At 39.2% G+C, this 20586-nt stretch overlaps 1 protein-coding gene across 3 annotated transcripts in view; it reads left to right on the forward strand.

The window, feature by feature from the left end:
* Positions 1 to 20586, forward strand: part of GNG2 (G protein subunit gamma 2) — a 110119-nt gene that overhangs the window by 70131 nt on the left and 19402 nt on the right. For all 3 annotated transcript variants that reach the window (XM_019725693.3, XM_019725691.3, XM_019725692.3), the window contains one exon: positions 17544 to 17659. In XM_019725693.3, coding sequence (XP_019581252.1) covers positions 17573 to 17659 — 87 coding nt within the window. In that variant the 5' untranslated portion in view covers positions 17544 to 17572. The remainder of the gene's footprint in view (positions 1 to 17543; positions 17660 to 20586) is intronic.

A 20586-nucleotide genomic window follows, 5' to 3' on the forward strand; every position in this document is an offset into this window, starting at 1 on the left:
GGGAAATGATTCTTAACAAAGGCATTATAGGTGCCTCATTCATTCATTCATTCATTCATTCATTCATTCATTCATTCTACAAGTAGTTATTGAAAGCCTGCCATGAGCCAGGCCCTATTCTAGGCACCAGTGATTCAGCAGTGATCAAAACAGACTGATTCTCTGTGCTCATGGAGCTTCTATTTTAGTGGGCAATACAGACAATACAAATAAATAAATAAAGATAAAATATGTCAGGTGTGCTAAATGCCAAGAGAGAATATAAAGGAGGGTTAGGAGGATGAGAAGTGTAAGAAGGAAGGGTGCTTTCTTTCTTAGGAAAGCCAGGGAAGGCCTCAGTTAAGTTGATGTTTGAGCAGACCCCTGAATAAAGTGAAGGGGTAAACTTTAAGGAGAGCATTCCATCGCACAATGTGATATATAGATGATGTATTACAGAATTGTACCCCAAAATTGTACACTTGAAACCTATATAACTAAAATTATCTCCCCAATGAACTTTAAAAAAAAGAAGAAGAGCATTCCCAACAGAGGGATAAGTAGGTGCAAAAGCCCTGGGACAGGATGGTGCTTGCCATGTGCAAGAAAGAGCAAGGAGACACTATACCTATAGTAGAGTGAAGAAGAGACTGGTGGAAGATGAAATCAAAGAGATGCCCATGGATCTTACTGCTTAGCTCCTGTAGACAATGTATAGGACTGAGCTCTTACTCTGAGCGAGGTGGGATGCCATTAGAAACTCATGAGCAGAGAACTGACATCATTCTGACATATTTTTTTATTAATGAACACTCTGGTTGCTATGTGAAAATTAGAATGAAAAGGGCAAGGCTAAAATCAGGGACAATAAGATGATATTGAAATGTTCAAAAAATAAAGGTTGGGTTCTGGATATATTTTGAAGGAAGAGTCCAGGAATTTGCTGGTAGATTGTAGGTGAGATGTAAAACAAGAAAAAACAGCAAGAATGTCCTCAATGTTTTTAATCTGAGCAACCAGAGGGATGGAGCTGCCATTGATCACCATGAGAAAGACTGTGGTAGGAGCAGGTTTGGGAGAGAAAATCAAGAATTTGGTTTGGAACCTGTCGAGTCTGAGATGTCCGTCCATTCATGTGGAGAGGTTGAGTAAGAAGTTGGATATATAGGTCTTGAGTTCAAAGGCAAGACTGATAATTAGATGTAAATTTGAGAGCTGTAAGCTGTAAGCAAAGATGGTATTTACAGCCATGGGTCTGAATGATATCATGGAAGGGAGGATGAGGGGCTGAGTGTAAACATAGAAGACAAAAGTGCAAACACGCTGAGACCTGGGGATGGTGGAGATGAATCAAACCAACAAGGGAGACTGAGAAGGAACTGACAATGAAGACAGACAAGAACGAAGAAAGGTAAAAAATAAGTATTTGGCAAGGAGGTGGAGAAATTGAAACCCCTGTGCATGTCACTGTTTGGTGGGAATGTAAAGTGGTGCAGCTGCTACGGAAAACAGCATGGAAGGTCCTCAAAAAAATTAAAAATAAAATTGCCATATGACCCAGCAATGCCACTTCTGGGTATATGTCCAAAAGAATCGAAAGCAGGATCTTGAAGAGATATTTGTACATCCATGTTCATAGCAGCATTACTCACAATGGCCAAGAGGTAGAAGCAACCCATGTGTCCATTGATGAATGAATGGATAAAAAATATGTGGTATATACATATAATGGAATATTACTTAGCCTTAAAAAGAAGGAAATCCTGTCACACCCTACAATGTGGATGATCCTCGAGGACATTATGCTAAATGAAATAAGCCAGTCACAAAAAGACAAATAATACTGTATGATTCCATTCACATGAGGTATCTAAAGTAGTCAAACTCATAGAAACAGAAAGTAGAATTGTAGTTGCCAGGAGTTGGGGAGAGGGAGAAATAAAGTGTTGTTAAATGGGCATAGAGTTTCAGTTTTTGAAAATGAAAAAGTTCTAGAGATTTGTTGCACAACAATGTGAATATAGTTAACACTACACTGTACACTAGGATGGTAAATTTTATGTTATGTGTCTTTTACCACAATTATGAATGAATGAATGAATCAATCAATCAATCAATCAAGAAATAGCAGCATCCCTGAAGTCAAGTGAAGACAGTGTTTAAGGAAAAGGGAGTAATCTACTGTGTTAAATGCTTCTAAGAGGTTGTAGTAGCTCAATAATCGCCCCCCCCCCCCAAAGATATCAGGTCCTAATCCCTGCAATCTATAAATGTTTCCTTATTAAGGTAAAGAGTCTTTGCAGTTGTGATTAAGTTAATGTTCTTGACATGGAAATCATTATCCTAGATTATCCTGGTGAGCCCTAAATCCAATAGTGAGTGTCCTTATAAGAGAGAAGCAGAAGGAGGTGACACACAGAAGAGGAGAAGACAATGTGACCCAGAGGCAGAGATTGGTGTGATGTAGCCATAAGTCAAGGAATGCTGGTAGCCACCCAAAGCTGGAAGAGGCAAGAAGTGCATTCTTCTCTAAAGAGTTTAGGGAGAGGATAGCGCTGATGACACCTTGATTTCCACTCAGTGGAACTTATTTTGAACTTCTAGCTTCCAGAGAACTGGTGAGAGAGTAAATTTCCACTGTTTTAAGCCCTCAAGTGTGTGGTAATATGTTGCAGGAGCCATAGAAAACTAAGACAAAGGTCAAGTAATACAAGGACTGAGCAGTGACCAGTTGATATAGCAGACTGAAGGTTGGACCTGCTGGTGACCGACACGACTGGAGTTTCTGTAGAGTAGTGGTGGGGAAATGATTTGGAGTGAGTACAAGAAAGAACTGGAGGAAGAGAAGTGTATACAGCAAGACAAGTTTCCCAAGTCATCTGTAAGGGAAAGCAGAAAAATGAGATTCTTGTTGAAGAGGACATGCTGAGTCAAGGGACGGGTTTTGCTGTTGTTTTTCTTAAGATGGGAGATGTTTTAGCATGTTTATATGCTGATAAGATTGCTCCAGTAAAGAGGAGAGAAAAATTGGTGATACAGGAGACAACAACAAAAATGGACAAGGGTCAGTTCCTTTAGTAGATAAGGAAGATGGGAACCAGTGCTTAAGTGAAGGAATTCCTCACTAAGATATATCATCTATATCTATATATCTATATCTATAGCTATATCGTTTATAGATATGTCATCTTCACAACAAAAGAGAAGGCAGAGTTTATGAGTATAGAAGTACAGGGAAAGGTAAATTGGTAGGGTTGGTCATGAGAATATATGGTGTTGTTTTCTGGGTGCTGCTATTTTTTCACTGAAATAAGAAGCAAGGTTACCAGCTAAGTGTAAGGATGGGGAGAGAGGAAGTAGTAGAGATTTGAAGAGGGAGGAGAAGGTGTGAAGAAAGTCGTTGTAAGTTGACTAAGAAGATATGGAAGAAAAGCTGGGTAGCACTAAGGACCCACTTGAAGTTAATATCTGTGCATTTGTGGTTGTGTGTTTACTCAACACTCATTAGTTGCTCAAGGACAGGCTGAGAATTGGATTCAACCAAGGTTGGGAATTTTATCAGCTTGTGTGGCTGAGGGAGAAAGAGGCAGAGTTGCTATGAATTGAAAGAGAGTGACCACATAATACACTACAGAATCTAAGCCTGGTAAGGTGACACATGAGGACATAAGGGTTTTAGAGACAGTAAAAAGACAATAGGCTCCATAGATTGGTGTCCTGAATTCTTGAAATCAGGGTACAGTGGGAGTGACCTGGAAAGATAGGAAATGGACATAAGAGAATGGAAAACTTGAAATCTTCCTTTCAACCAGCTGGAGTTATCTTGGTCTTAGGTCTTTCTGCATATTGATCCCCTTTCCTTGGACATTTAATTTTGGAATTTGGGCTGAAACTTAACTATGTTGAGAAAGACCCAGAGCTGTAGGATTCCATGATATAGTATAGGAATGAAACTATATTACATTGACAGGGAGACAACTTAGTAAGAAACCTGAACCTTAATAATGCTAACAATTAAGGAAGTACCAAAATGTAAGAAATACTCAAACAGTGAAAAGTTCATCTAACCAGGTGTCTTAAACCAGGGTTTAAGTCCTGTTCCAAGGCTTGGTTATAGCTACATTTTCTAAGACAATTCATTTAATCACCTAGCCCTTAATTTTTAAAAATAATATCCCCTAATTATAAATAGTTTTCATCTGTGAAATAAGGGTCTTGGTTCAGTGGGTTTCAAATGTCTTTTATTTGTATTTCTTTAAGCATTAGTGGCATAAATTTACAGAGGAGCCATTTTCTAACTTGCTCATTCCTAGAAAAATCCTCGCCTCTTATCCTGGAGAGGCCCCTTTTCATGAGGCCCTAAGGGGCTGCCAAAAGTAGACCAAACATTAAATAAAACACAGCACCCCTCTGGACTCCATAAATTTAGAGGTATTTTCTAAATGTGTGTCATCAGTGATTAAAGGGCATTATATCAGTGGTGATAAGAAAGATTTCTGTTTTGGATAGATAGTTCTACAAGATAACTTCCAGGTCCTGCTAAAATCCGAGATTTAATAATTGTGAACTTCTTGGTATATTAAGTAAAGTCAGTCAAGTTCACAGCCTTTGCTTTCTCAGAACTGCTCAGACTGGTCTCAAAGGTGTTCATTCTATGAGAGCAGGCTAGAAAAAAAAAGTGAGCAGCCAACTTGGTTAAATAGCTCCTGAAAATAGTATCTACAATTGAGGTGCTTTGGGGAATCTACATACACAATTGTCAAACCCTTTCATCAGCACACTAAAATGGTGAATTTTAATGTATATGAATTATATCTTGTTAAACCTGACTTTAAAAAAAAAAAAAAAGTATCTGTAAGATGAACTCCTGGTCCCCAAGTCAACATTTCAGGTAAGTTCCTTTCACCCTTAAGAGATGGCAGATAAACAGCTGTCCTGTGGAACAGGGCCCTTTTCTTGATTCTCCTTCTCTGTAATCAGGGTATTTCTGACTCAGTAGTTGTCTATGTCCGTACTTGGTGACAAAGTAAAAGAAAAGGTTACCTGTCCCTTCATCATTAATTTCTTACATTTTCCCTCTATTCACTCCTTATAATCAGGGATATTGGCATGGCAATTTATTTTATGTCCCTAGAGCCATAGCTTTCAAAGCAATACTGTTTAAAAGAATAAAACATGACTCTGTATGACATATCCGAGATGTGTCCTAACCTTAAAAGATGTGATATAAAGTTTGACACTTGAGTAATGGAGAAACATTAAAATAACTTCGTTCTCTTAAGGATGTTGGGCGGAGGAGGAACAAATCTTGCAGTGTGAATAATGAGAAGACATTTCAGAAGGTCAACATTTATGCAGGGCCCAGCAAATGATTATGTGTATTGGTTAGTATTATCTTCCCAGCATGATATTACATGCCAAAAAAATAAGCACTCTAAGTTGGGGAAAGGCATTTGAAAAGTTACTCTGAAGGTTAACTTGGTTGTCTTTCGGTGATAGGATTATAGGAGATTTTTGTTTTCTGAATCTCTTTGCACTTTTCCATTAATGGCTACGTATTTGATTTATAAGAAAACCATATTTTAAAAAGTGAATTGGGGAAAAATGTGCCTCGTGCTGTCCCTGACACTAAACTAATAAAGAGGAGACAAGGCCTTGTGTGCGGTGTTTTCAGGGGCTGTGACCTCACACTGGGATTCTGTCTGAGATGAGTGGTGATAGATTGGTTGGTTGTGGGGAGCGAGGATGTGAGTCTTATGCTACAGAGGAGCTTTTTCAGCATGGGATGATGTTTATGCTTTCAAAGAGAGCGTTTGTGTAACTGTACAACTGGGAAAAGTTATCTATGCTTTATATATTGCCCAAAACAAGACAGAATGCATCTGGTTACTTGAGGATCTGTCCCTTTCTTGTCAGGAGACATAAAATGGTGAGAGGAAAGAAGGTGAAAGTCACAAGCTTATCTTTTGCCCCAAGGAGGTAGAGATACTTGAAGAACAGATGAGATAAAGAGTCTGGGAGATGCCCTTTTGGGGATTATGCTCCATAAGCCTATTTGCTACCAAACAAAAGCCATTGGTAGCAGTTTGTATCCAGGAACATTTGGTGGGGCCACATTGAGGGGCGTGAATGATGCTGTGTGCCCGGTACTCGTTCTCAGAAGCAGCCAACGTTTACTGACGCATCTAATATACATAAGGCTGGGTGCTAGGGAGACTCTGGAGGACTTTCATTCATTTAACAAATGTTTTTTGAGCACTTAGTATGTATACGACAGACAGGTCTTTGCTCTTAGTTCACACTTAAAGAAGGAGAGAGACCGATGATATATAAATTAATTCAATAACTTCATATTATTGTAATGTATTGGAGAAAATCACCAGGGTGATGTGCTAGGGAATGACAGGGCCTGGGAGGGGGCACTTCAGATAGTGCAATTAGGAGGAGATGACGGCATTTGAACATAGGTCTGATGGAGAAAGCAGAGGCTGTGTGCAGCACCACCCAGGGGCAATGCAGCATTGCAGATGGGGGAAACCCCTGGCACGTGAGAGGACTCTCAGGTGAAATCTGGCTTGGCCTGTTGAACCAGTGAAGACAGACAAACAGAGCAATTTTGGAGATGGAAGAGCAGGGTTGGTAAATATTTACGGGAGGAAGGCTGCACAGAATACGAATAACACCAGTCAGCCTGCAGTTTTTTAAAAAGCCAGAGAAATGACTTGGTTCATATTAGCACAGGCTCCTGGGCTGGTGGTTTGGGTTTGAGGGACTGATGAGGTCACTGTAGTCACTGAGGAAGGTTCTCAGAGGAAAAGAGGCTCGAGCTGTGCTGTCAGATACAGGCATGCATGAGGGATGACAGATACGGCAGAATCATGGCATGAGCTGTGTCAGGAGAACAGAAAACAGGCTGCGTTGGCTGAAGATTAGGGCTGGTGATGTGGGGCAGCAGAAGGCAGTGGATATTTTGATGGAAACAATTGCTGTATATGCACAGATGCTCTGCTGGCCTTTACATACAGGAGCTAGGCCTGAGGAGGAGGCAGAAGTCAATTAGCCTCAGACGCTAGGCTTGCAAGTTTATTCTGTGGCCACAGAAAACTTTTACAAATACTATATGTGGACATGAGACTTTCCCTCCAGAAGATACCAATGAAAGAGCCTTCTCAGAATTATTGAAGTAGCACATCCGCTCAGCGGGTGGTTTCCTTAGAAACACTGTAACCTGGGCAGGTGCTTAAGCATTCAATAAATCCTTGTTTACCAGTTTTAAATCACAGTTGATTTTCATATAATTGCCATCTCTTCCATCGGTTGTCATCGCAAATTAGAAAGTTCAAAATTGGATGTAAAGATTTACTTACCCTCCCCCCAAAAAAGATTTCCCCGCCTTTGGATTGTTTGTTGAGTTCTTGCTTATTAAATTCTCACTGAATAGAGTCACAGTTGGTCATCATCATAGATTTTTCCCTTTGCTTTTCTTAGTCCCTGATTCCTTTTCCATGTTCATTGTTGTAAGGATTTGAGATTATGTATGTAATGTTTTTAGGTCACAGTGCTTAGTAATTGCTCAATACATAGTGGTGGTCATTCTGTATTCCTGTCTGCTCCTTGTATAGCACTCAATAATTTATAACATGCTGTCATAAACATCAAGCACACTTGTGCAGTCCTGGAGTTATCTTCACCTTACAGCTGAGCCACTGAGGCCCAAAAAAATTCAATGGTTTTCCTACTGTAAAACAGCTGGGAGTGTCAGAATACACTAGAATTCAGGCCTACCGTCTCCTAGTGCCTGTTTTTCCACTCTTACACCACCTGTCAATTGCATCATGAAGTATATCTCTAGACAACAGTGATAAAAAAACAAATCTCAATGGAGGAGGTCCAATTTTTCTCGGGTGGGCTGCATTGAGGAGCTCAGCCAGAGGACTTCTGTTACCACTTTGTAAGCCTACATGGCCGTTGGAGCAGTGGCAAGGAAGCTCAGGCAGGCAAGGTTCCCTGAAGTCGGGGGTTGCCTAAGGCTTGAGATCCACCGAGGATTTGGGATTGAAGCAGCGTTTTGGTTTTTGTTTGTTTGTTTAGGAAATTAATTAACCAGTGGATAATTTCCTATAAGGAGACAGAAGGCCACTGCCTGTCAGATCCCCCTTTGCCTGCTGCTGTGGAGAATTAGACATCACTGGGTTAACAGAGCCATTTCTATGGAAACAAGCTCATTATTTTTCTTTTGTTGGAAACCTACTGGTTCATGGTCTGGGCTTCCATATTTTAAAAAACAAAACAAACAAACAAAAAAACAGGAAAGAAAGAAAATCCAACATATGCCATACAAAACACTAATCTTTTTTTCCTTGGAGTGAACAAAGCCCACATAACATCTAAGAATGCCAGCCGCCATTTGGGATACAAACTGTTTCCTTATCCAAAGCTCTGATAAAAACTGAAAGCTTACATGTCATTTTTAAGTTGCAACATGGCCTATTCATTCCTGTTTCATTTTACGAAATTTGTGAAATCCGTGACTTTGAGTCAACATTTTTCAAGAGCTGTGTTTTTGTCACGGTTGTTAAAAGCAGCTAACCAATGATGCTCTTTCCAAGAGGAAGGCTGCATCTCGCAGAGATGTTTGAAAAACAACATTTTACTGGAAAGCAGAGAGCTGTCATTTCAAATAATGGTTTCTGGCACCCCAGTGAGGCAGGGAAGCTGTGTTGCGTCTTACTCGCCATCTATATAGCATAAATGGCTCCCATGCTGGTTTGAGGGAAATCAGATGGGATCTTGTCTTGCTCCCATTTGGTAAGTGGCAACATCCCAGCAAACCTGCATGAAAGTAGCACAGAGTGGATTTTAAGTTGATGTTGCTCCCTTGGTTCGTTTTCTTCCCTCTTGGCATCCTAGCACTTCTGCTTGGTACAGCTTCCATACTAGCCCTCATTTGCATTTGCTCTCCCTGTAGCTACAAAGACCATAAAAATTGCTATTATGTTTGTTAAAATGGCAAACATATACCATAGTGCCCCAATTAGAATCAGTCTGCTGCCTCTAAAAATATGAATTGAGAAGGGCTGGAAGAAAATCTTTTCCTGGGGAGCATGATTCAGACACACTCTTTTCACTAATGTTCTGACTTAATCTAAGCCTCAGTTTCCTCTAATTAGGGAGGCAGTGCTTACTTACCTTCCTGGAGTTATTGTGAGGATTAAATAAGATAATGCTTTAAAGCACTTAACCCACTTCCTGGTACATGGCAAGCCCTTGGTTTATAAACTAATATTCATTTCTAGTATGAGTGCTTGGTCCTCTGGTGAAGGAACAGAGCTTTTGGCCTGTAAAATCGAATTCTCAGAAATGAAAAGCACTAAAATATAGGGAGGGGAGAGAGGAGAAGGAGGAAGATGCTCAGAAGGCTCCTGTTTTGTTTTGTTTATCAATCCATCTTTTCACTTTAGCCAGCATTTTGTCATCCAGCTCTCTGCATTCTGGCTCTCATGCCTCCTTTGCCTTCCTGGATTCCCTTCCCTCCTGTTCCCCCTCCCCCTCCCCCTTCCCCTCCCTTTTCTTTCCTCCCCCTCCCTTCCTCTCCCCTCCTCTCCCTGGTTCCTCTCTCTTCCTTCTCCCCTCTCTTCTTCAAATACTGACCAGTGCCTGGTGGGTGAAAGATCATGTCATACCCTTTATCTCCAAGCCTAAATCTGTGTGAACATACCCTATCCTACCCCCTTCCTGTCCCCCCACTAGGCTCTATTCTCATCTCTTTTTATTTTCCACCTCCAGCCTCCACGCTACTGTTCAAAAATGAGCAAGGGCAAGTGAGGAAATCAAGACATTATGACACCCAAAAGATGCCTTTGTGACATCTCCAATGGTTGAAACACATGATTGGGAAAGAGTGAGTGCCCAGGTGTATTCCAGCCCTAATACTCTAGGGCTTGAAAGTGTTGAGGGAAAAGCAACAAGCTTCACAAATAAATCCCTTGTTGTTTTAAAATGTCCTTAGTGGCTGGAGAACCAAAAAGAAATTAGTGTATGCTGATTAGTACAGATTGAAATGTGCTATTTTGGTATCTTCACGTCAAAGTGGCCAACTGGTAACAGAAAGAGATGTCTGACAAAAAACTACTGTGAAGCCTGGCAGGCTATTTTACAATTATTATTTGATTGACACTGCAGCTGCTATGCATAAATTCACTAGTGTTCTGACTGTTAAAGCCCTTCACAGGAATGGATAGTAACTGCACTCTTTGTATGTATAATCTAATCAATTTCATGATGGTGCAGAATAAATTAGAGTAGGGATCAAAAAAATGAGTGGCAAAATGACCAAGCTAAACTTGGATTGTGGTACAAACAGTTAACAAACATATTTATCCAGGTGAGTAATTGTAGAGACTCTGAAGAATTCTAAATTGGAATAATTTGAAATTAATCCTCTAATTCAAAAGCAACTAACGACCACTCAGCAGTGATAATGGCTAACTGACAAATGAGAATAATAAAGTTATCATCAGGTGACTAGGAGACAATAAACCTCTAATTTGTTGTCTAGACTAGAATTGTTTGTTTCATTGTCAATGTAACCTGAACCTGTAAATATACAAAACAAATAAATCAAGCCCCCTTAGCACCTATTGCAAATATCAAAATACAGTTCTAAGAAACACACAGTTGTAATTAAAATGAAGGACCATAGGGACGCCAGCTGGATGCCAGGCTTAAGAAAACACCATCAGAGTATGAAAAGAATAGAATCTTCCACAATTAACCTATACTCTCTAAGGCAAAGATCCCATTATCAAAACATTTATTTATCTTTGTGCCACAGAAATAAGGGTTGTATGTTGTTCCTAAGCCTAAATTTCAAAAAAAAAGAAAAAAGTGTGGTTTCTTAACAGAAAGAAATCAAAATGCTGGATGCATTTGTAGAAAAAGAAAACTCATCTAATGGTTATTATTCCACGATAGGCCTGTCTCTCACGTTGCTGGGGTTGGTTGGGGGCGGGGGAGCTCCTCTCAGCAGTTGAAAAGAATAAAATGCCTTCCGTATTACTCTTGGGTTTGGAATTCAGGTGGGATAATGAGGACATTCTTGCAGAGTCCTGCCAATCTCTCACACAAGCTCTGTAATTGTTCTAAGTGTTTTTGTTGTTTGCATTCTTTTGCTCACTGGCAGATAGAACCCAGCATAATCTCATTTCATGAGCACATTGCAAGAAAGAGGCTATGTTCTCTTTTAAATAAGCAGGAACCAAATATCCATAAAGCATAATGCTAATGAGAATTATGAGCACTTAACACTTATTCATCACTGGGAAGGTAATCGGGCTCATAAGACTTAAGTATAAAAGCGCAGTTAGTTGTACCTTTCCTCAAGGAGTAGGAAAGATTTTTTGAACAGGGTCTTTGAGCAGACTTTTCATTCCTAGCTCTATGGCTGTTTTGTCAGTGTCCTTTCTCATTGACGGTACCATGGGCCTTTTGAGCAGCATAAGTCATTGTTGCCTGGCACTCTGCAAGGCATTTGAGTTCCTGCCTCTGCCTCTGCTCACTAAATGCCAGGAGCACCCCTAGTTATTGCCATAACCCAGCCCGCCCCTCCACATTTCTCAACGCCTCCTAAGGAGTGGTACCTCTCCTACTGAGAACCACTGCCAGTGGATCTAGTGTGGGAGTTGGAGAATAGATTGAATCCCATTTGGGATTTCCAGAGGATAAAGAATTAGAATTTTAAAAAGAGTTTTTGGCTGTAGAATTCTGAAAGAATTAAATTGCAGTATTATAGTTCTTTGATTCAAACTCAGATGTCATATCCCATGCCATAACTTGTTTGCCAGATGATCCAGTACTTGACAGGTGCTACCAATCGCTGGGCTAAGAACACCCTCCTAGACCATAGTGTGTCACTCAAGCATTGCCCAACCTTTGACCGTCACCCGTGCTGACACTCAGAAATGTTCTGAGATCCCAGAAGTGACCTCAGGAATCCAGAGTTTTCCCGAGAACCAGACTCTGACTCTATTTCCCTCTGCCTCACCAATTTCTAGAAGAGATAGAGTCCACAGCTGGGTGAATCTGGAAGTGGCCCTCTGATGGCTTCAGGGCCAGGCTGGGCTCCTGCAAAGGTGAACTCCAGTGCACCACAAGGCCATCCAAAGACTGAGCTAAAAGGGTGAGGGGAGAGCAATGTGTAGAAATGAAGCACTCCCTCTTTGTAACTAAAAGTTTTTAGTTGTTTTAAGAGGTGTGTATGTTTTAAAGCTTTATCTACATGATCTTTTCCTCAGAATGTTACTTTTTCTTTTAGCTATTTCAGTTAATGTATTCAAAACCATTTCCTTCCCTCTTAAAAAAAATAGTTTCTGCCCAATTTGGATTAAATGTAAAATGAAACAGGAACATTAACAAAGAGTATGTGATGTGTGTCTGTGCTTCCCTTAGAAACTGCCTAAGCATCTAACAGGACTCTGTCAACACTTTTTCTTGGCTCCGTTATGGTCACGAGATGCAAGGCTCTCCCCCCCTGAACGACACTTCTCATTGCATGCAATTAATCTCAACTCAGGTAGGGTTGGACAGTAAAAGGCTTCCTCTTCCCCACTGAGAATCAATACTATAGCATTTGTATACACTAACTGAACAATCTTAAAAAGATATTAATTTAAAAATTCCACTTACAATAGTGTCAAAAGGATAAAATACTTAGAAATTAACTTAGAATAGAATTGACATAGGAATAGAATAGAGCGTCCAGGAATAAATGCTCATATATATGGTCAAATTATTTTCAACAAAGGTGACAAGACCACTTAATAGAGGAAAGATGATCTTTTCAACAAATGATGCTAGGAAAACTACATATCCACATGTTAAAGAATGAAGTTGGCCCCTTACCTAACACCATGTACAAAAATTAATTCAGAATGAATCAAAGACCTAAATATAAGAACAAAAATTATAAAACTCTGAAGAAAACATAGGGCAAAAGCTTCCCAACATTGGATTTGGCAGTGATTTCTTAGACCTGACAACAAAGGCATAGGCAACAAAAGAAAAAGTAGGCAAATTGGACTTCATGAAAATTAAAAACTTTTGTGCATCAAAGCACACTATTAACAGAGTGAAAAGGCAATCCATGGAATGGGAGAAAATATTTGCAAGCCATATATCTGATAAGAGATTAATATCCCAAATATATAGAGAACTCCTAAAACTCAACAACAACAACAAAAAAACTGATTCAAAAATCAGCAAGGGACTTGGATAGACATTTCTCCAAAGAAGATATTTAAATGGTCAATAAATATAGGAAGAGATGTTCAACATCACTAATCATTAGGAAATGCAAATCAAAACCACAGTGAAATACTTCTCACTTATTAGGATAACTACTATAAAAAAAAAAAACTAAAAAAAAAACAAGTGTTGGTGAGGATAAGGAGAAATTGGGATCCTGTGTACTTTTGATGAGAATGTAAAATGGTACAGCTGCTGTGGAAAAGAGGATAGCTGTTCCTCAAAAAAATCAAAAATAGATTTACCATACAATCTAGAAATTTTACTTCTAGATATATACCCAAAAGAACTGAAAGTAGGGTCTTGAAGAGATACTTGTGCATCCATGTTCATAGAAGCATATTCGCAGTAGCTAAAGCATGGAAGCCACCCAAGTGTCCATCAACAGATGAATGGATAAGCAAAATGTGGTCTATACATACAATGGAATATTATTCAGCCTTAAAAAGGAAGGAAATTCTGACACATGCTACAACATGGATGAACTTTGAGGACATTATGGTAAATGAAATAAGCCAGTCAAGAAAAGACAGATACTGTATGATTTTCACTTCTATGAGCTACCTGCAATAGCTGAAATAATAGAAATAGGAAGTAGAATGGTGATTTCCAAGGCTGAGGGGAGAAAAGAATTGTTTATTGGGTATAGAGTTTCAGTTTTGTAAGATGAAAAGAGGTGTGTGTGTGTGTGTGTGTGTGTGTGTGTGTGTGTGTGTGTGTGTGTGTGTGTGTGATATTGTCAAATATCTGAAGCTTACAAGATAGGCTAACTTTTCCTATTTATGATAGCCACTTTTTAGGAAAACACATACTTCTATGAAACACTGGTCTAGGACTCTACAGTTCTATCAGCCTTGAGGAAGGGAATTTCATCATGCTGTTATGGGAACACAGCTGGATGTGAAAAAGAGGAAAATGCACGAAATGATTCTAAAAGTGGCACTAGACTCTGTTGGGTCAGATGGTAAAACAAGAACAATCAGGATGTACCTTCCTAAAACTAGGAGCACAAATCAAAGGCTATGTTTACTTTTAAATCCGTTGAGGTTTCAGATGTGTTCTCTCCCCAGCATTTCTAGACTTGCATCCTGGCCCATTCCTCTTCTTTTCCCATATCGACACCCCACCTCTCCACTTACCTCCTCTGTCTGCACAGAGGTCTCTTTTCATGGTAGGTAGAGTAAAGGCCCCTCAAAATGTCCATGTCCATGATATGTTATGAATGAATGTCCATGAATATGCTATGTTACGTGGCAAAAGGGAATTAAGGTTGCTGATGGAATTAAAGTAGCTCATCAGCTGACCTAAAGATAGGGAGATTATTCTGGATTATCTGGGTGGGCCCAATTTAGTTATAAAGGTCCTTAGATGTGGAAGAAGGGGAAGGAGGAGAATCAAAGGGAAAGGTCAGAGTGATAATGATGTGAGAAGGACACGACTCACCTTGGCTGGCTTTGAAGATAAAGGAAAGGGCCAACAGCCAAGGAATGCTGACAGCCCCTAGAAGCTAGTAAAAGAAGGGAAACAGATTCTCCCTTAGAGCCTCCACAAGGAACATAGCCCCGACTCACCTTGGCTGGCTTTGAAGATAAAGGAAAGGGCCAACAGCCAAGGAATGCTGACAGCCCCTAGAAGCTAGTAAAAGAAGGGAAACAGATTCTCCCTTAGAGCCTCCACAAGGAACATAGCCCCGCTGGCACCTAGAATTTAGCCCAGTGAGACCTATTTCAGGCTCCTGACTTCCAAATCCGTAGGATAATAAATTTCTATTCTTTAAGCCACTAAATTTATAGTAATGTGTAACAGCAGCTGAGGATTTGATAATTCTGTGATAGTTTACCCTCGTGTGATGAATTCTAGTTTGGAAGAAATATTAGCTTCACAGAACAATGCCCAGGGCTTGTAGATCATGGTAGCTTCCAACTCTGAATGAATGAAAGAGTTAGGCTACCCTAATGGATAAGTTAATATTCCATCTTGGCGCTGTGAAGTTTTGTGATGCTGTTAGATGATTGATTTGGGCGCACATCATTCCTGTAGGGCTGAGATGATTGGGTCCCTACCCAAGCTGATGCAATTGTAGTTGTTAAAGCCTCCTTGTTTCATTTTGTGTTTGTTTTTACATGTTTCCTTGATCTTCAAGCATATAAAATAGAGTTCAGAGATCTTTGTGGTTTTAAAATCCTTCAGTCTTCCTTCCCATTTTATTGTTGCCAAACCCTTTGAAAATGAGTTTAGGGAACAGTTAATTTATTTTCCAATTTTGTTATCTTCCAATTTTATACTATAAATGTTGTTGGGTGACTTATTTTACAGTATTCTTTATAAAATTGCACTCTCTATAAAGGGAGTTCTTTGTTTACAGAGAGTTATATATACATAATTTTTTTCTTTTGTCTTGAAAAAATAGGTATCAAGAAATAAGAGCCAAAGGGCATAATTTATAGACTTTTGCTTTTTTGGTAATTAAAAATTGTTTTATGATTTTAATGAAAATCTATGTATTGAATGTATTATAGGTTATTATTCTTCCTTCCCCAGGTTTTCTATTTTTCCTCTTTCCTTTTTTAGATGGTAACCTGATCCTACTTTATCCCTAGATAAAAATATTCATCAAAGCTAGCAAAAGTCACAGTTTTTAATATAATGTCTTCAGAACAAGAGTTAACTAGTGTTGACTGAAGCAGTGTTTTAATGCTTCTCATTTCTTGGGACATGCACTCTATCTGATTAAATTGCAGCTCTTGGACATTGTTTCATTACTGGGTGTCAGTGACCTCAGGGGGCACGTTTACACAGATGGTCCAGAAATAGCATATGGCACCTTGACATGAAGCGAGACCTGATCAGAATGTGGGGAAAATGGGCCCTGAAAATAAAAGAGGACACTTTCCAAGATGAACAAGAATAAAGTGAGATAATGGGTCAAGAAAGAATTAGAAGAGAAATGAAATTGTGATAAGAACTGGAAGGGGGTAGAGGCAAGGATGGGGAGGGGATCTGACAGAGCCAGGGGCAATGAAACTATCTCACACTCTACATAGGTACAGCATTCCAATCTCTAAATATTTATGTTCCATTTCCATATTTTAAAACGTAGTAAGTCTGTTGTACTTAATTTATAATACTGCTGGGGAGCTCATTGAGGTAATTCACAATTTACACATGACAATCCCTCCCCCTTGACATTATAGATGTGCTTCTAAAGAATTGTGAATAAAGTGAATAGTTGTGAATAAAGCCATATTTTAGAGAAAAGAGAAATGACTATTTAAAACAGTGCCGGATAAGTGACGCTGCAAAGCCGCACCTCCTCTTACAGTATCTCTGCAGTTTAATAGGCCTAGGTGGTCGTAGTTAACCTTAAATTTGTGTTTGAGCCCATCAAAAGAGCATTGTAAACTTGGTGTCTTTAATCCTGAAGCATTATATAATTTACCACTGCTGTTTCTTCTTGCGTTTCACTCCTCATCGTCTGAGGGCACTTAACACAGTATCTGACAATACGAGTACCCAATAAATAATAACAGTAATATTAGCATTCTGTCACCTTTATGATTTTGAACTTATTTCATAAATTAAGGTAATTCTAATAACTTGCTTTGTTAATGTGGCAGCACATTTTATTCTAACTGACTTGGTAACATTCTTCATTTTTTCCCCCTAAATAAGGATTGAAGGGCAGAAGGTGAGGGGGTTGAAAAAGCGAGCCCCATGTTCTGGTGTGCTTGACAATCATAAGCAGTACTGGATTGGGGATGTAGGGAGCTAGATTAGCCTGGCCTTAATTAGCCACTTTTTATTTTTTATTGAATTTATCGAGGTAACATTGGTTAGTAAAATTATATAGGTTTCAAGTACAATTCTATAATACACCATCTATACATTGCATTGAGTGTTCACCAATGCATCTATACGTTGCATTGCATTGAGTCAGTTCTTCCATCGCCACATATTTGACCCCCTTTATCATCTCCCTCTATTCCTCCCCCTTACCCTCTGGTAACCACTAAACTGTTGTCTATGTCTATGATTTTTTGTTTGTTTGTTTGTTGCTTTCAGTTTTATATCCCTCATATGAGTGAAATTATATGGTTTTCAACTTTTTCTGACTTATTTCGCTTAGCATGATAATCTCAAGATCCACTGTGTTGTCACAAATTGCAGCCACTCTTTTGAGATTCCCCCAGTTGTGATGAACCTGCACATTTGGTAGCTCGTGAATTTTCTGATGCATTCTTCCTCCTTCTTTTCTTTCGTAGCGTGTCTGGAAAACCCACCCAGCACTTCAATGGCCAGCAACAACACTGCCAGCATAGCGCAAGCCAGGAAGCTGGTAGAACAGCTGAAGATGGAAGCCAACATCGATCGGATAAAGGTAAGGACAACAAAACCCACACAGCTCATCTATCCTTGAATATAACGAGCACGATTTACAGCCATCTATCATTTACTACGCTTTCCATAGAGAGTGATGAAGCCAGTGATGATGGAAGAGAAACTTAATAATTTGGCCAAAGTTTATTTTTGTAATGTCTTGCCTTCTTTAGATTTCTCCAGCATAAAACGGTAGTATAAATTAAAACTGATTCTCCGTGTAGAATTAAAAACAAACAACAGCAAAACAAAAGCAAAACATAGCTCATGACTGGGTTCTAGCCAAGGAAATCAGAGAACACAAAACATAGAAGTCCTCCAGTCGACCTCCCTGACCTTGTAAGGACCTTCTCATTTGAGTTTTAATTTTTTTCTGTCCGGATTTAGGTTCCAAGTTTAAGTATCTATCTTTCACTTTTAATCCTGCTAATTCACCATTGTAGGTTATTATTTTTTTCCATCTTTATACCTTATTGGATTTTTTTTCTTTAAAACACAAAAAGCACACATGGTTTCCCTAAGAATTCAAACAGCATAGAGGTTTAATGGAGATTGATAGTCAACTCTTTTCTTTCTTTCTCTCACTCCCCGGATCGAACCTGATAGTTTTGCCTTAAGTTGGGCCTAAGTCATATTGAGCCAGGACTTAAAAACTAACTCATTGTTGGCCAATTTTAAATGTAAAGTTGACCTACACGGTGTCGCTATTAGCAGATAGCTACTGCAGGGTGGATAAAGTGAATTTTTGTCAACTACCAAAACTTCACTTCCCCAGAAGACCCAAGAATTTTATGAAATGGAATTCAGAAACATACCTCATTTTACTAAAATAAAAGAACATTCTACAATATTTTTTTCCTATTTTCTCCATACCTGACTTAGCAACCTGGACAATCCAGCCTCCTTTGGAGTGTGCTTCTACAGTAAGGGTCAATAAATTATGGTTCATGAGCCAGATCCATTCTACTTCCTGTTTTTATAAATAAAGTTTCATTATAACACAGCTGCATTCATTCATTTACATATTGTTTATGGCTACTTTCATACTACAACAGCGGAGAAGAGTAGTTGCAACAAACACCATGTGGCCCAGAAATCATAAAATATTTCCTCCCTGGCTTTACAGAAAACGTTGCTGACCCCTGGTCTAGAGCAATGGTTCTCAGCCCATCTGGACATTCAAATCACATTCTGTAAGCAGATTGATTCCAAGACCATATCCTAGACCAACTAAATTAGAATCTCTTGGGGTGTGCTTCAGGCATGAATATATTATTTTAGTTATTAGTTAATGTCAGTGTATAGCCTAGGGGAAGGGGTTAGCGCCTTTTAATTCCCATTCAGATATGTGCTAGAGATTGAAGGGAGAGCTGGTGTTCCTCCATAAACAAGCTGAGCCATGGACAATTTTCCACCTATCTTAAATCTCCTTTGTAAAATTTGAGTCCTGGTAATGGGCCACAAAATGTAAACAACTTCTATTCTTCTTGCAACAGCTTTCATTCTTTTTCTGTATTCACAAATGAGATAAATAAAGGGTTCCCACTATCTGCCTTGCTCTTTTACCACCTTCCTCTTCTCCTCTTTCCCCCTTGCCTCTTCTTTTTTACTCCCGTGCTGCCAAAGTACAGTGTGGCGGGGGGGCATAATAACTGCTGAGAGAAGTGAGGTGGCTCAAGGACTGTAGCATCAGAAGGAGTCATTCAGTTCTTTTATGGGGAGGGGGTAGGTTCTGCCCATGGACGTTCTGGGAAAACCCACCTTGCCTTTTGGGGTGGCCCAACTAAGATAAAAGTGTTTGTGGTTGGTATTTTCTGTTACTACTCAGCATCCCCAGGCCTGCTTCTAAAGGAGGATATGACAGTGTTGGTGGTGATGAAAAGCTGACAGTGGGAGGAAGATGATAGATACAGACCTTTCAACCATAGGCCAGACCTTCATCATTTCTCGCCCGAACTAGTAACTACAAGGGGCTTTTAACCGATCTCTGAAATCCCATCTCAATTACCCTCCGCAATGCTGCCAAAGAAAAATTTCTATAAATAAAATCTCATAATGTTCCTCTCCTACTGAAAATCTTTTTGTGATTGCTATCATCTGTAAAATAAAATTCAAGCTGTTTTTAAAATTTATTTTTCAATTACAGTTGACATACAATATTATATTAGTTTCAGGTGTGCAACATAGAGGTTAGACATTTACAAACTTACAAAGTGATCTTCCCGATAAGCCTAGTACTCATATGACACCATACATAGTTATTACAGTACTATTATGATATTCCCTATGCTATACTTTACATCCCTATGACTATTTTATAACTGGTAATTTGTACTTCTTAATTCTTTTTACCTTTTTCACCCATCCCTCCCATCTGGCGACCATCAATCTGTTCTCTGTATCTATGAGTTTGTTTCTGTTTTGTTCATTTATTTTGTTGTTTTAGATTCCCCATGTAAGTGAAATCATATGATCTTTGTCTTTGACTGACTTATCTCACTTAGCATGATACCCTTGGTCCAAACTTGTTGTTGCAAATGGCTAGATTTCATTCTTTTTTATGGCTGAGTAATGTTCCATTGTATATATGCACCACCTCTCCTTTATCCATTCTTCTATCATTGAGCACTTAGTTTGCTTCCATATCTTGGATATTATAAATAATAATGAACATAGGGGTCCATATATCTTTTCAAATTAGTGTTTTCGATTTCTTTGGATAAATACCCAGAACTGGGATTGCTAGGTCAGATGGTAGTTCTATTTTTAATTTTTTGAAGAACCTCCATACTGTTTTCCATAATAGCCACACCAATTTGCAATCCCACCAACAGTGCACAAGCATTCCCTTTGTTCACATTCTTGCCAACACTTGTTGTTTGTTGATTTACTGCTGATGGCTGTTTTGACATGTGTGAGCTAATAGCT

This window comes from Rhinolophus sinicus, chromosome 3 (genome assembly GCF_057876585.1).
Source record: "Rhinolophus sinicus isolate RSI-liver-muscle chromosome 3, RSI-T2T, whole genome shotgun sequence".
Taxonomy (NCBI): domain Eukaryota; kingdom Metazoa; phylum Chordata; class Mammalia; order Chiroptera; family Rhinolophidae; genus Rhinolophus; species Rhinolophus sinicus.